General features: G+C 39.7%; 1 protein-coding gene and 1 long non-coding RNA gene across 2 annotated transcripts in view; one reads left to right on the top strand and one right to left on the bottom strand.

Annotated features, from left to right (window-relative positions):
• The window catches only part of PCCA (propionyl-CoA carboxylase subunit alpha), a 273,709-nt gene that overhangs the window by 3,574 nt on the left and 254,824 nt on the right, over positions 1-15,311 (bottom strand). The window contains exons 22-23 of the mRNA XM_048295883.1: positions 12,407-12,547; positions 39-116 (exon numbers count right to left, since the gene is read on the bottom strand). Coding sequence (XP_048151840.1) covers positions 39-116; positions 12,407-12,547 — 219 coding nt within the window. The remainder of the gene's footprint in view (positions 1-38; positions 117-12,406; positions 12,548-15,311) is intronic.
• The window catches only part of LOC125322220, a 6,397-nt gene continuing 1,810 nt past the window's right edge, over positions 10,725-15,311 (top strand). The window contains exon 1 of the long non-coding RNA XR_007201887.1: positions 10,725-10,833. This is a non-coding gene — a long non-coding RNA (uncharacterized LOC125322220). The remainder of the gene's footprint in view (positions 10,834-15,311) is intronic.

Raw genomic sequence — 15,311 nt, 5'->3', positions numbered from 1 at the left:
AAGTTGCATATAGTTTTAAGTGACCTAAGGTAGCTTACCTTGCCTGTTTTAGCAGCAATCATACTGTTCTGCATTTTCATTGCTTCAATTACACAAATCTCTTGACCTTCCGAAACCTGGTGAAATTCAAGCAGTACAAAATGAGGACAGAGGATTTGAAATGTTCCAAGTGTAATGATTCTTATGGAAAATAAAAGGATTATTTCATTAAATGCTACAAAGACTTTCATGACACAAGTCAAGTCAGCCAGTTACAACAGTCTCAACAGAAATGACAATCACAAAACTGGCAGCAAAATAGGGGAAAAAAATCACCTGCTTAAAACTATCACTCCAGGCCAATCTGAAAGGCTCCTCTCCCATCACATCCATTCAGCTCCAACTTCTACAGTTCACATTCCACAGTTCACACCACCACAGTTCAATATCAATTAAATGCAGAGCAAAATTTAATTTGTGCATTTTTGGCCGGGGAACTTTTGCTTTGCTTCCCTGGCACGGGGCCCACAGATACTCATACTGATTCAGAAGCCAGAAGTTTCTTGGCAGGTGTCCAGGGGAGCTTGGGCTGGAAGGTCCAGCAATACCCAGTGGGCTGAGGCTGAGGAGAATGTCACCCCTCTGCACATGGCAGCATTTGATGGCAGCTGATGACTTTGGACTGACAGAAAGGAGCACACTGGTGAGGAGCCACCAGCTCTCATCCACAGGGGAAGCGCCACGGAGACAAACCCATCACTTTCACCACAGCTCAGAGCTCTTAAAAGGAAACCCTGAGGTTTCCTCTTTCTGCTAGTCTGTGTCCTGCTATAACAGGCATGTGCAAGCTCAAGGTCACCAGGAACCCACTGGGCTGCTCTGCTGGATTCCCTGTGCCTCCCAGTCAGATCCTCCCTCCAGTGTCTTGGACCACCTTGCACAGAGGAAAATGCCACTCAACGCTTGACAGTGGTTGGGGGGGCTGCCTAAACATGAGGGGCAAACCAGGGGATTGGGAATTTACCCGGTGTAACCCAGTGATCAGCCGGTCATCCCACAAAGATGATGTATGCCAGAGAGGGAAGGGTGCCAGGCCCTAAATGCCAGGATTTAGGATCTCTACACTCCTATGGGATGCCTGGTTCCAAGTGCCCACCTGCAAGTCTTTTCATGGGCACTTTTGCAGATGGAGTCTGCTATTCCCTCATTATCCCAGCAAGTTTGGGATGCTTTCACTCTGATGTCAAGTTTCATTAAAGAGGATAATCTGAAACCTGCAGAAATCTGGTTTATGCACTGTTATATGTGCCAGTGCCAACAAAATGTTTGTTTATGTATACACATATATACACATAGATGTATTTCTCTAATTATATGTAAAATGAATAATACCTATTTAAGGACAAGTGTGTACCACTTTGGAGGAATATATTAACAGACAGATGTGAAGTCAGAGATGAAATGCGCATTGCATGAAGAACATTCCAAAAATTTAAGTAAGCTATTTTTTCACTAACTGACTGAAAAGCACCGATGTCCGCCTATGGATTCTGAGCAAAACAAAACAAAAAACATTACCTTAAAAGGTGCTTACACACCCTTTCTCCAACAGACTGGCAACAACAGTATGACAGGTTTTAGAGGGTAAATATGGAAAGCATTTGCTATGGGAATATGGTGTACTAACTGAATACAGACAATAACCAAAACCCAGCACTTCACCTGCAGAAATTCCATCCTGAGCTTCAGGCAAGCATTTAAGTCATTAGCAGGTGTCCAATTCGGTGAATAGTATCAAAGACTTGTTCTTTGTCCCCAGTTATTTCCCCTCTATTCCCTTTGCCTGTCTTTTGTCTCCTTACACACCTGCTGCTCTGCCCTTAGCCTTGTCCCAGCAGCTCACTCTTCCCTTCCTTTCCTCTTCTCCTCCCCTTCTCCCTACCTCATTGCTTTTCTTCCATCTGCTCTGAACTTTCCACACATTTCTGAGGTTAAGAGGAAGCAATGAATATCTACTTTGGATTCAAAAAGAAGGAAAAAAAAACAGGCAAGAAAGTTTATTGGAAAAGGGTTTTGTTTTAATAATGCTATTACTAAAATATGTCTTTCAGAAATAACTTTGCCACCCTCTGGTTAAGCTCAGCTATCAGAGAGGCAAGAACACAAGCCTCTAGAGGTTGCTGGAGATTGAGATGCTAAGGAGGATAGATCTGAATTCAGTGGCCTAACTACAAGGCCACAAGAAACTCTTTCCTTGAGATATTACATGTAACTGTAAGATGGTTTCATCAAGAGGATGGTGTGCAGAACCAGTTAGCAATTATCCAAACAGAGTTCTGGAGACACATCTACAGGAAAAGACAGAATTGTCTCAGTAGATCTAAAGTATGGTGCTAAAATGCCAGGAAGTATTAGTGATTGTGGGATGGAAATATCCCTTAATCTGAATTTCTTCTCCATTTCTCCTCTTTCTCAAAAATAAAGTTTTTGTGTTTTCTATTATACCTGCTGGGTTGATGACAAAGGGAGCAGTGTCTGGGAAGGAAATAAGCCCCTCAACCCACAAAATTTATAGTCAAAGTATCCAGTTAACATCTAGTCTTACTAATTTGAAAGGAAGGAGGCACTTTCAGCAGATATCACGTGTGAAAATGCCGTGTCAGTACTTCTGATGATGTGCAATTTGTTGAAAATTATCTTGGTGCAAGTGTCACTTGAGCACAGAAGTTTAATTACTGTTCTTATGTTAAACCTTTACAGCTCCACTCATTGTGTTGAAAAGCGACAAATCCTAAAATTAGGCACTTGTATCTCTCTTTCCTCTTTTTCAGTCTTTTGGGCATTGTCCAATTTCTTTCATTCTATAATTGCACATATCCTTTTGCCTGTTATTTAGCCTGCAAATGAAAACTGCAGAGATGCGTACAACTTCTTGCTGTCTAACTTATTTAAGGATTTATCTGGACCATTTTTAATGCTGCATTTTCATAGTGTAATTTATTTCTTTCAGTGGATGGTAAACCAGTGAAAACCACCATCTTTACATTTCCATTTAGAGAGGCCTCAGTGATGACCCAAATCTGTCAAAACAGGCAACTAAAATCAAACAACAAATCTCATTTATTTGAACCAAGTAAAGTAAAAGGGCTCCTTTTCTTAAAAGACATTAATCTCAGGTATCTTTTTCACAGAGTTACACTACAGACAAATCGACCTTTACGTTGTTTGGTATATCAAAATAAATGAGTGATTAACTGCTAGACCTGCAGTCTGTATTTTAGCAGTTTATTTCTGCACAGTGCAGTTCAAAGTAGCTGTTCAGTTTTGTTCTCCATAGAGTGGAAAGGAAAAAGAAAAAGAAGAGAAAAAGAAAAAAAGAGAAGAAAAAGGATCATTGAAGAGAGGGGTACTTAACATCTCGATGCTGCTAGCAATTGTAATGTGAATTTGGGAACAGCCGATGGTGCTGTCTGAATAACTCAGGGACTGCACGGTGGTTGTTCTCTTCGCTGGCCGAAAGGTTACACAGGGAACTGTCTCTGGTCATTTCCCAACCAAGCAACTCACGCCACAGGGTGGAAGCAGAATCTGAGGAGCAGCAACGCCGACCCGCTCTCATTGCACCTACATGAGGGCCATAAAGACTATCCACGCTCAGAGATAGGGCTCTTTAAAGCTCAGAAGCACGAAAAGACAGCGCACACCCGAGGGCATTGCTACCACGGGATCTTTGTGAATATGGTGCACTTTCTGCAGACTTTTGTGCGTCATCGGACAAAGACTTAATGATTGTGACAGGACGTCTCCCGTGTTAGGCTTACAAAATGGTCACAAGCCCCACAAGTCTTTCTGATAAACCCAATGGGCACTGATGTATTTCCCCGCTCTCTGTCTAATTGGTGTAAAGTTTGCAGATCTGAATCACGGATCTTTTATTCAGCTTGCTGCGTCCTCTCCTTTGACATGAGGTCAGGGTTCACATTCGCATCCGATTATCGAAGTGGCACTCATTAACCGGCAGCCTGCCTCGCACCAAAATGAGTTCGCTGGAAGGGGAACTCGGCCCATTTACTCAGCAGATTTCAGCATTTTAAGGAGGCCCGAATGTCACACAGTATTGCTACGTTTTGAGGAGTTTCAGACATCTCCAGCTGATGATTAATTGTGAGTGATGGGAAATAAAATCCAGTAAAGCCAGCTGCTTGCCATGGTCGGCAAAATTACTATAATGGATATAGGCTGCCAATTTTCCAGTTTTACTGGCAAGTCTTCCAAGTGTAATTAAGGGAAGTTATAAATGATATGGAAATCTATCAAGTCCCATTTATTTTCAGAGGACTCTTTCCCCTGAGACTTTTATCTTCAAGCTTATAGTTTGCTTTGTTGTGCTAATGATTTAAACCACTTCTTATTTCTGATTAAAGCCCCCAATATCCTTCACAAGAAGTTAGATCCACTTTATTCAGAAGGATTTAAAGAAACAGAAGCCTTTTTAAAGTTGTGTTTGTAAGCCGTGCTGAGCTCCCACTTCCTCTGTGGAGGCATAACAGAGCATCCTCCATCTTAGGCACCTCACTACCATCTGGATTTCCACTTCTGACAAATTCTGGGGACAGTGAGAGATTTGGTGGGGAAGAAGGGAGAGAAAAGAGTGAATAAAAATAAAATAAAATTTTAAAAATCCACCATCAATGAAACCCCAACTTGCCTCCCAATCCTAAATCCTTCAAAAACAAAGATCATAGGTGCTGCTTAGACACCAGACATTTAGCACAGAGTGGTGTTGCTCACTAATGTTGTTTGATTTGGAATAAAAGCATGAAAATGATGTGCAAAGGCCTAAAATTGGAGATGTAAAGGATGACTGCACAGTATTCCATTTCTCAATTTCATCCTTCAGAGCCACAAAATGGGGGTGATACAGTTACTGGATGAGATTTACAGTAACAGCTGTGGTCTTCCCACACAAGGGAGGACCTTCTAATGGGCTAAGGTCTGTTTTGAACAGACGGGGAGTAGCAAAACAAGGTTCCCTATTAAGGGTGTGCAGTAATATTCCTGATAAAGAAAATGAGTAGTGGTAGTCAGATTGCTTTAAAAGACCTAAATCTCCTTTTGCTGTTAAAAAAAAAAAAAAAAAACTAGAGCTATTTTAGAAAGTGCTAACTGCTAAATAAACGAAAGACATGTAAATGTGAGGGTTTGTTTTTTCCTTAATCTCCTCCCTACAAACTGTAAAGAATGCATAGGAACCAGTGCCAGGGGCATATGGCTTTCTCCTGTGCTGAACATTCATACAAAAGACAGGTTCATCAGTCATTGGAGTATCTGGATAAAAAATTAGCTCCTGATGGATGGTATTTAGAGCTTACCTGCTGCTAGTACATTACCAGAGAAGCACAGGTTTTGAAACCCACATGACATTAGAAACTGCAGACCATGAAATACCCCACGTGCAGGCGCGCTCATAATGTACACCAGGTTATACAAAATAAGAAATAAGCTATTTAAACCCTCTGCCTAAAATTGGGCCCGCTGCAAGGAACCCTGGGTCAGCCCTACACAGGCCAATTAATGCACAGCATCTGCTGTATAGAAGCCGCGCATGAAGCACTTCCGAATGATTTCAGCAATTAAAAGAAAACTGTTTCCTGCCTGTTTTGACAGCAACTGTTTCAATGCAAGAGTGAGCACCAAATCATTGTGTGCAGCTGAAAAAATTAAGTCTCTTTTTTTTATCTTGTGAAAAGGAGGTGGGAGGGATGAAGATTTCTTACGGAATCGGATCGCTCTTTTGTTGTCCGACATTCTGTGTTTTTCTGCCAAATTAGACAGAAGGCTCCAAGGGTTTACGGGGCCCTCTACAGTATCACCTTCTGGTGCACTGTGGCTCCCTAAAAAGACGGATCAATATCAACCCTGCTGATTTCCCTACAAAAGTGAAAATCCCTCAATTACATTTTAAGACCATTATATTTAGAACACAGGTGCTCTGATGCGTAACATTTTTAAGGCTCTTAGAGCTTTAGTGGAAAAAACCAATGACAGCCCTAAGCAAACATAAGCTTAGATTTGGTTAAAAGTGAAGTGAGAGTTGTATTTTATTGGTATCTCTATGCTGCAGCTTAAGTCCTTGTCGAGCCTTGTAAGTAAAAAGGGACGATGCAAGATAGTGCCATATGAAAGAGAGTTGTTATCCTCTCTTGTAGCCCTCTGCAAAATAGTTGCAAACATGCAACTTGTTTATGCTCATGCAAAACCACTGAACAGTGAATTAAGTATGCATTCACTGCATGCTTAATAGATACTGGGAAGATACTGGGAATTTCATTTGTTTGTTTAAACTTAGTCCATGCTAGTATCATTCCCTTCCCAGATTTTTTTCTCTCTGACTTGTTGGCAGTCTGGCAGCCAGCATCCAACAAGAAAACAAATCAAGAGGAATTGGATGAGCAACAATTGCAATTCCTTGGCATTGTCCATTACCATGTAAAATAATTAGTACAACTTTTCTCTACTTTCCAAATTAATTTTGAAACCAGAGCTACAGAACTGCAAATATAATCAGCAGCAATTAATAGTACTTGACAAATCACTACTAAACTTTTTTTGCCACACTCCTTTAACGAATGAATCTGAACACAGCACATCCCACATCTTACGACCTCTGACTAAAGGTCACTGATGTCCCCCTGACAGCAATCAGCACTGGTCATTGCACTCCCACTTATCCAAAACACCCTGCCCCAACTGCCTCTGCCATCCCAGGGTGCTGGGGAAGTGATATGCAGGCAGAGCACTTCTGGGGCTATCCTTTGGCTAACTCAGCCCAACCTGTAGCAGTCAACTTTTTTAGTAACACCTAAAAAGTTGTTTATTACTTGAAAAGGCAAAGCACACCAAAATAATAATTTAAAAATTGTATTAATTCATCTCAAGGGATTGGTAACATTTTTTCCCCTAGGAGGAAACTCTAATAATATTAACTATTTCTAATTGATCATCAAAATAGGATTTCCTTCTTAACTACACCGTACTCGAACACAAAACTCAAACTGTGCAATTGCATAAAATATACAGTAAATTTTTTTTCCAAGTCAAATATAAAAAAATACATAAATACATTATGAACTATTATAATTAATTTTTTTAAATGTAGCCACAATTAGTACTTGTGGCCCCATGTAATAAGAATGGTGAAATATTTGAATACTTTTACTCTTGAAATTATACAACTGTGAAAAAGTTTTCATTTCCTGTTTACTGACGGGGTTTTTCCCCTAAAAGATATGCCCCAAGAAAATTGTCAAATACATAGAATCATAAAAACAACGTGAGGTTTGTGACTGTATTTGTCAAGTTTGCAAATTCCCTTCAACTGACAAGTGGAGTTTTTATTTGCTCTGAAGAACAGGAGCAAGGAAAGGAGGGAAAGGGAAAGAAAGAGGAAAGACAACTATAAGAGAAAAAGGTTCACACACAAGAGAAAAGTACTATTCGAACTAAATAACATCTTACTAAATTACTGATACCATATTCATCCAAATAGAATGTGAAACATAAGCAAATACATTTTTACAGTTTTAACCTGGATGTTGTTTCTCTGCTATAAATTCCAATTAGTATAAGATTAAAAAAGAGAATTTTTTTTTTTTAAGATTTTGAGGTCTGAATGGCAAATACAACTTTAAACAATACACAACTGCCTGATGGCAACAAGTAAATTTAGAACTTCACCTTTTCTTTCACAAGAATGAATAAAGTAGTGACAAACAGAATTTAGAAAGCTGTTTTGTTTTGGTCTTTAGTAGTGAGCATTTCAGCAGTAGAGGTCAAGCAAAACATCTTTTCCCATAGCAAAAACTTCCCAAGGCTTGTGAGATGGAAAATCGTGAATAAAGATTTTTTTTTAAAAATATTCTTCTAAAGAATAACAAGAGAAATTGAAATAAAATGCATGCAACTGAACTGAAAGAGGAATGCAGTTTAAAACTTTTTCTTCAATTACTTTTAAAAGGTGGTAACTTTTACAAGTTATACAGCTGAAAAAGCAGCCTTCAAGTTACCCAATTTTGAAATTACTGAGACAATTAGCATCTACATTTAACAGCTGACATTTTGGTAGGAAAAAAATCGGTGCAGTATTAATCCCCACGGCTACACTAGCATCAATCTGAAATCATAAGGAATTTTCATATGAGAAAAGTACATTTAAAAAATTGCTTGAATGGTGATAACTTCCAAAACCTGGAGTACTCAATCTACTGGAAAGAGGAAATTTAGAAACTTTGGTGAAAGTAAGCAATAGTCCTCTTCTTTTAGCTGCAGTCCTACAAAGGCTCAGTAACACTGGGGTGTTTACCCAGAGGTGCTTTCCTTTTACATATTGGGGGGGGGGAAGGGGGGAATCATTAAAGTGATTTAGGTTGCCAGGTATTAGGCATTAGCTTATTGACCAATGCTTGGCTTAGTAATGACACCCATCCTGGCTAATGTTAGTAAAAAAGAAAAACGACCAACAGAAACATACAGCTAGAAGAAAAACACCTTTGCATTCCTGACAGGCAGAAAACTGAAAAAGCAAAAACTATTTTCATAGGTGAAAATATAGCAAAGACTGCAGGACAATCAGGACAGCTAAGATCTTTCTTTGTTGCTGTCGATGGTTCATATTACCAAAGTTGGAATCAGCAGTGGCAACACTTTGGGTGTGTTTGCTTTAGGAACAACAACATTGCTTTACCTGTGCAACCATTAGGATCTAGATCTATCCCCGCTCCTGCACTTTCAGTGCACAGAATCCTACATGCACACAAACCAAGCCAAACAACTCAACACAAAGAAGAAATGTTTTCAAGTGCCCGCCCGTGTCCTGCCCTCTGAGTAAATAAAGGAATTTGTGCAGCTTTAGTAGTTTTTATGTTGCTGTCTTTGTGGTAGCTGTGGGTGAGATTAGAACCATGTGCAGTGCCATCTCCACACTCTGGCATAAAAATCCTGCTGTGTGCTAGCAGGGCTGGATTGTGCTGCCAGCAGGGTCAGCAGAAACAGAGCAAGTTCCTTGCCTGGACTCTTGAAGTCCAGTGGTTTCTCTGGACCATAGCACCATGAGGAACCAAAAAGTAATTCTCCCAAAACCAAATTTCATCCTAATGCACACGATCATTAACAACCTACTAAGAAAACAAATACACAAACACCTTCATTCTCCAATAAGGGATATATTTCCTATATTAATGGGACTGTGTTATCATGAGGAATGTAATCTAAATTTAAATCTTCTTTCCCTAAATAATATTAACCTTCTTTCTAGTCAGCCAGATTTCTGTTTCATTGTTTATGTTGCTTTCTGCTTCTGAGTGCCTTCATTGTGCTTCCAGGAATAACTGAGTGACAACTAATTACAGTCTTCTGATCACATGAAGGAAAATAAAGAAAGTAGAAAGTAACTAAAAACCTAAAGAAATTGGCAGCATCACAAGTTCTGCTTCTATCTAAATGACAAACAGCACTTCCCCACTGTGTTACTAAAATCTACAGATCATCTTACAGACAAAAAAAAAAATAAATTCCTTGCATATGCAATATCTTTTGGCAAAAAATGAATTGAAAACTGCTTATCAGACCAGCTGGATAGAGGATGCTCACGCAATCTTCTATCAGGCTTCATCAGACCAAAGTATTTCTCAGCAACAGCAGACGAAGGAGAACACTATGCTTCAAGTAAAAACAATGACACATTGAGTGGGGAAAACTAACCCAGAGATCAGCACTGCTTTCTCATTTGGCTACAGAAACATGGAGGGGGACTAACAAACGCCATATGCTTTACCTGACCAGGCACGATGCCCTGGAGCTGAACCGTAGGCAATAAACACGAGTTTGCCAGTGCGGCCAGTCAGACGCATGAGATGAGATGACCCTCTCTAGGTGCTTTTTCACCACTTGTAAAGTTGCACCTGAAGGAGGGGGATGACAGCTCAGCTCCCCGTGCTACTGACCACTCTGAGAGTGTCTCTGTGAGCACAGAGACTGTGCTGCACTAACACCATAGTGCGCAGCTCACAGCTTAGGGCAAACAGTCTCAGAGCAGCTATAACCAGACAGCTTTATTGCTAGCAGCAGCAACACCTGAAGGGAAAGATGGACAACTACCTAACGTTCTCCCATTTTTCAGCTGTGCTGTTTTCACACACCGTGCAAATTTGAGCTGCCAAACCCAGTGGCAAGCACACAGAATAGGAGCTACTTAAATTCCCATTTCTCCAGCGCACTAAAGACTTTTCCCAAGCAGTGTAACAAAAAGAGCTGTATTTATCAAGGAGCTACGGCTCCCTGCCCATCATGCCTTCAGCAGCTGTAGTGGGTGAGCTGGTTTCTGACAGACAGCCAGGATGCGTAATCTGAATCCCACCATCCCACTGCTCATTCAGTGCCGATAGCTGATGTTACCCTCATTCGCTTGCTGGCTTGCTTTTTTTTAACGTTTTGACACTAGTCCTGAAAAGGAAGGATTTAAGTTAAACCCTTTTCAACAATGCAAATGTGTTTTTTGCAATTAAAGCCACACAATTAGCAATGACAAGCTCAGGTCAGCAGAACATAGATTATGCCGTTCAGATGCTCTGCCTCAACTCAGTGCCTCCAGCAAAAAGCTGCAGGAGAGGAGAAGAGAAAAAAAAACCTCACACACGTTATTTAAGAACTTGTGCTCTGATGCACAGCACCACTTGTGGATTTGTGGAGGAAGGTTCATTTATTTATTTACTTAAAATCCCTTAGGCTCTGGCCTCCTTCTCCACTGATTGTATTCCTTCAAGACAACAAGAACTATTCTTCGGGGCAAGAAGGCTGGTAAGATTTAGAATTAACTTCTCAAAAATAAATATTAAACAAAATTTTTAAGTCTTAAAATCCTTGACTTAAAAATGTTTCCCTTAATTCTTCACAAAAAGAAAAGTATTTGCTTATGATCTCCCTCATTCAGCCACTTGTATTGCCTAGACAGAGAAAGCAGATTCCTCTGTCCATGTCATGACATAAAGAATAATTTTAATTGAATACTGTTCTTTTGTTTTAAAGTATCTAAACTGTGTGTGTGCATGTATAGATCACAAACCAGAAAGCTAAGTGTAGAAGCTAAAAGAATTTCTAATTTCTTATCAGCTTAACTTAGATCTGTTTCCTCTGAAATGTTTTTATTTCATTATTACAAACATTGGCACCTACAGATCTTTTATATTAACATGATGACTTCGTTCTCGCTGTACACAGACAGAAATGACCATATATTTTAAAACCAAAGGTGGTATCATAGCAAAATGTAAGCAAATATACCACTTTGCCAGCATGATCGATGACTGCCACCTAGTAAGTGCAACGCCACTTTTGGATTTCAGATCTTGATCCCATTTCTGAATCATCTTTCAAGAAAATCTAGGTTTCATTGTCATAAATCATGAACCCTGTGACTAAAGTTTCTGTTTGTATCTAAGTGCCACATACATGTTTATGGCATCATTTAACTGACAACAGTACTTTAATATGCACGATCTGATTCAAATATTCCTGTGTCTGCAATCACTCCCTTGTTTTCAATGGTTATGAGAAATAAGGGCCTCGACCTTAGGAATAACATATGATACAATGTGGTAGAATTTAATGTAAAGCTGAGTTCAAGTCAGTGTTTATACACAACTTTAAAACAAAAATTTGTTCCAACTCAAGGTGAGGTAAGGAGCACTATAAATCCCCCAGACAGCAACAGCATAATCCCTTGCCCTTCTGTATGGCAAGTTTATTCCTTCTGCTAGACAAGAAGACTACCACATGAGACTGGAAATTACCAGCATAGAATTCCCAACTCATGTGTCTTGCAAAACGATAACACAAGGCTTCTTTAAAAAAAAAAAAAAAGAAAAGAAAAAGGGGTAAAGTTAAATATCTGTCCCGTGTTCCTTTTTTTTCTAGTAATATTTTCATTACTTCAGGGCAGAAAATCAACAGTCTCCTCCTGCTAGCACTAACAGCTTTTATATATATGTGTGTGGGTGGGTATATATATACACACACATTTATGTGAATTTACACACAATTTCCTCCCGTGTACCCGTCTTGCCCTTCAAGGTATTTGGGATACAAAACCAAGCTATCTCTTTGAGTTTCTGCTGTGGACTTGTACCAGGCTGAAAATTTTCCTTTTAAAGCCAGTTTAATTTGAATTGTTTTTCCTTATTAGTTTTTATAATTCAAACTAAAAAGAGCACACATCCTTCTGCACACTTTATTTTACAGGTGATTTAAAGAAACAAAACCAAAACAACAAAAACTCCCCCCCAAACCGTGCGACCTGTAGTTTCAGTTGCACCAAGGAGAAATTTCTGTGCGATATATATGAAAACGCAGATATACAGATCGCATTTCTTACCATGTCCCCAGGCTTGACAGAAACTGCCACCACTGTTCCAGGCATGGGAGATCTCAAAATGCTGGAGGTGTCCTCTACTGCTTTCTCTGGCATGTACTTGCTCAGCTCCGCAGCAACCTTCGTCAGTATTTGCAATTTGTACTAAAGAATAGGAAGAGGAATGTTTTAGAAAACTGTACCTTGGTGAATTCCAGTCAATAACCTGCATTATTTTATGGCATGTTTTTATGTAATACATCTGTTAGCTGTTCTTCACAGGAGTGTCTAAAAACACTGTTTGAAATCTTTATTCAGAGTTTCTTTTTTAGGATGTAGATAGAAGAATATGCAACCCCGGTTTGCAGCAAAGTGCACATAAAACAAAAGAATCAAGTACAGTAAAGAGATGTCAGACTCATTTTAAAATTGGGGGTAGAGAGGGGAGATGCAAATTTAAAAACTAAATGCCCTTATGCTTGCCGCATATTATCTTTGGTGGATAAGGAATATTGAGGGATTCTTTTCTAGTGCAGTGATGAATTGGAAATTGACCTTTTGGGAAAGTCTGCCACACTTTCAATGACATGACTGATCTTACGTTTACCTTTTAAACATTTCTTTTTTACCATGCATTTAATGTTTGAAGTTAGCAATTTGCTTGGATTTTGCAATTAAAACCTATTAACCGATTTCAATTCTGATTTTTCATGCATAAGCAGAACAATCAAACGTTGTTGTATTGAATATGCTTTATCTGCAACAAAACCCATTCAGCAGCCAATATCTATCTTGAGAAAATAATGTTTTCTCTAGTATATTTTATAGCAATTAAAAATGGAAGGGAATTTGATGACCCTCAGGTGAGAGCATCCCTTTAAAAAAAAACCTTTCTGAAGGCATATAAACGTTGCCTAAAGTGATTTCGGCCCCAGGGTTTTAGTTTTTAAAAACTTGCCATCAGCTGGCGAGCTCCCTGCCCTGGGACAAACGGACGGACGGACAGACGGCACCGGAGCAGCCGGGAGGGAGCGCCCGGAGCCAGTAGATGGCAGCAGGTCTCTGTGTGACACTGCCGCCTCGCCGGGGCACACCGAGCGAAGGCCAGCGCCGCACTTCATCAATAATTCAAACAAAGGTTTTAATAATAAGCATTCGACGGACGGCATTTACAATTCAAATGCGTATTTTGCTGATGTAAAGTTCAACACCTTGCTTGGAACAGTATGTTTTCCTCCAAAACAATTAGCTATTGTTTTATTAACAATAAAATGTCTTTACTTTTCATTTTTACATGGACAGAAAAAATCCGATATCCTTATGGTGAAGGTAAAGGGGGACTCTACCTTCTGCTTCAGTAGGAAGCAGAACAAGGTATTTAGAAATACATGCAAAAGGTGATTAACTCTGCAGTGACATCTTTAAAATGCAGCTTTCAAAGCCAAATTAAAACCACGTAACAGAGGATTATCATCCTCCATAAATGGTGTGTGGACAGACAACATTTTGTGAGATGAACAGTGCAGCAGCCATTCACCCAGAAATACTTGCTTCTAACCAGAAATAGAGGCAAATAGTTACATGAACCGATCCACCATACGCCAGTAAGTGCAATAAAATGCCACAGCAATATTCCCTGAAGCTGCAAGGGGCACCCAAAGATCGGAGGACCCATTCCCAGCCATGTGCCTCGGTTACAATTGACGGGGCACGGGGAAACCAGCACCATTTTGTATGCAGAAAGCAGCTTTAACTCCAAGCCTCCCGCAGGCATCATCATGGCAATTAAGACTGTGGCACTCACAATTTCCACCCAAAAAACCCAGCTAGCTCTCTCCCTGCTCAAGCAACTGCGTTCAGTGCGCTGTGCTCGCCGCAGTTCTTTTTCCAGGAGCGAGGTGCACGTGTGCGAGCAGACGCGCGCACGGACACGCGCTCCCGTGTGTAGGGAGAGGGCAGGCGATGCCTATAGGAGAATTGGCGACATAAGTTGCAAATAGAATTGCAGCAGTGTGACAAGTCAAATAATAACATCTTATGCGTGTTTCTTTACTCTTGAGTGTCTGTTTTGCAATCAAGACATACAAGTGTCTGCCAGTTTCTGAAGGATATGATCCTTAAGTGAAATTACTGTGCAAATAAAAGCTTTTTACTCCTATTAAAATTCATCTGAGTCATAAGTGGCAAGGAAAAAAAGCTTGCAGAGTGTATTCTGCTGTCAATCTAATAAACATTCTGTGTAGAGGGACTATTTATCAAAGATAAATTGTACTTAAAAGTCCTTCATTAAATCTATGGGGGGGAATATAATTACACCAAATTGCACAGTTTCAGTATCCATGGTTGGTGTCTTCTTTGTACTCAAGAGTTTGAAAATAAATTTTCAAAAAAGAAAGAAGAAAAAGGAAGAACACAGAAATAAGTTATATTTGTGGACTGTATGCTTCTTGCAAGAGACTATTTTGATATGATTTTAAAGGATTAGGTTTAGATGCCATTTAGTTTTTTAAGCCACATTAACACTGCTGAGCTGCCCAATTTCAAAATTTAAACTTGAAGAGAAAGCCAGACCTTCTGCATTCATCTAGGTTACAGTATTTCACAGGGATTGAAATACAGAATTCCCTATGCACTTCCCAACATTCAGCAGTGGGGGAAAAACATATTCCTCAGTATGCTGCACTTTAAAGCTCAGTTCTCCACACCAAGCTAAAATATCCCTACCAAACATTGTTTTTACTATCTTTATAATTTTCATATCTTTTAGATTCCTTTCTCTGCAGGACTCCTGCTTTGCTTGGAGTGAGATGTAAGAGTCAGTACTCTCAAAGCTTTAGAACGCAGGTCTTTGTTATTGATGAGCTGTTCCTTTTCCTTTTGTATTTGTTTATTGTTCTTTAGTCTGTTTGGGGGATAAGCAAGTTACTGT

Source organism: Corvus hawaiiensis, chromosome 2 (assembly GCF_020740725.1).
Source record: "Corvus hawaiiensis isolate bCorHaw1 chromosome 2, bCorHaw1.pri.cur, whole genome shotgun sequence".
NCBI lineage: Eukaryota > Metazoa > Chordata > Aves > Passeriformes > Corvidae > Corvus > Corvus hawaiiensis.
Note: the sequence above shows the minus strand (reverse complement) of the source record. Positions and strands in the feature narration are given on the sequence as shown.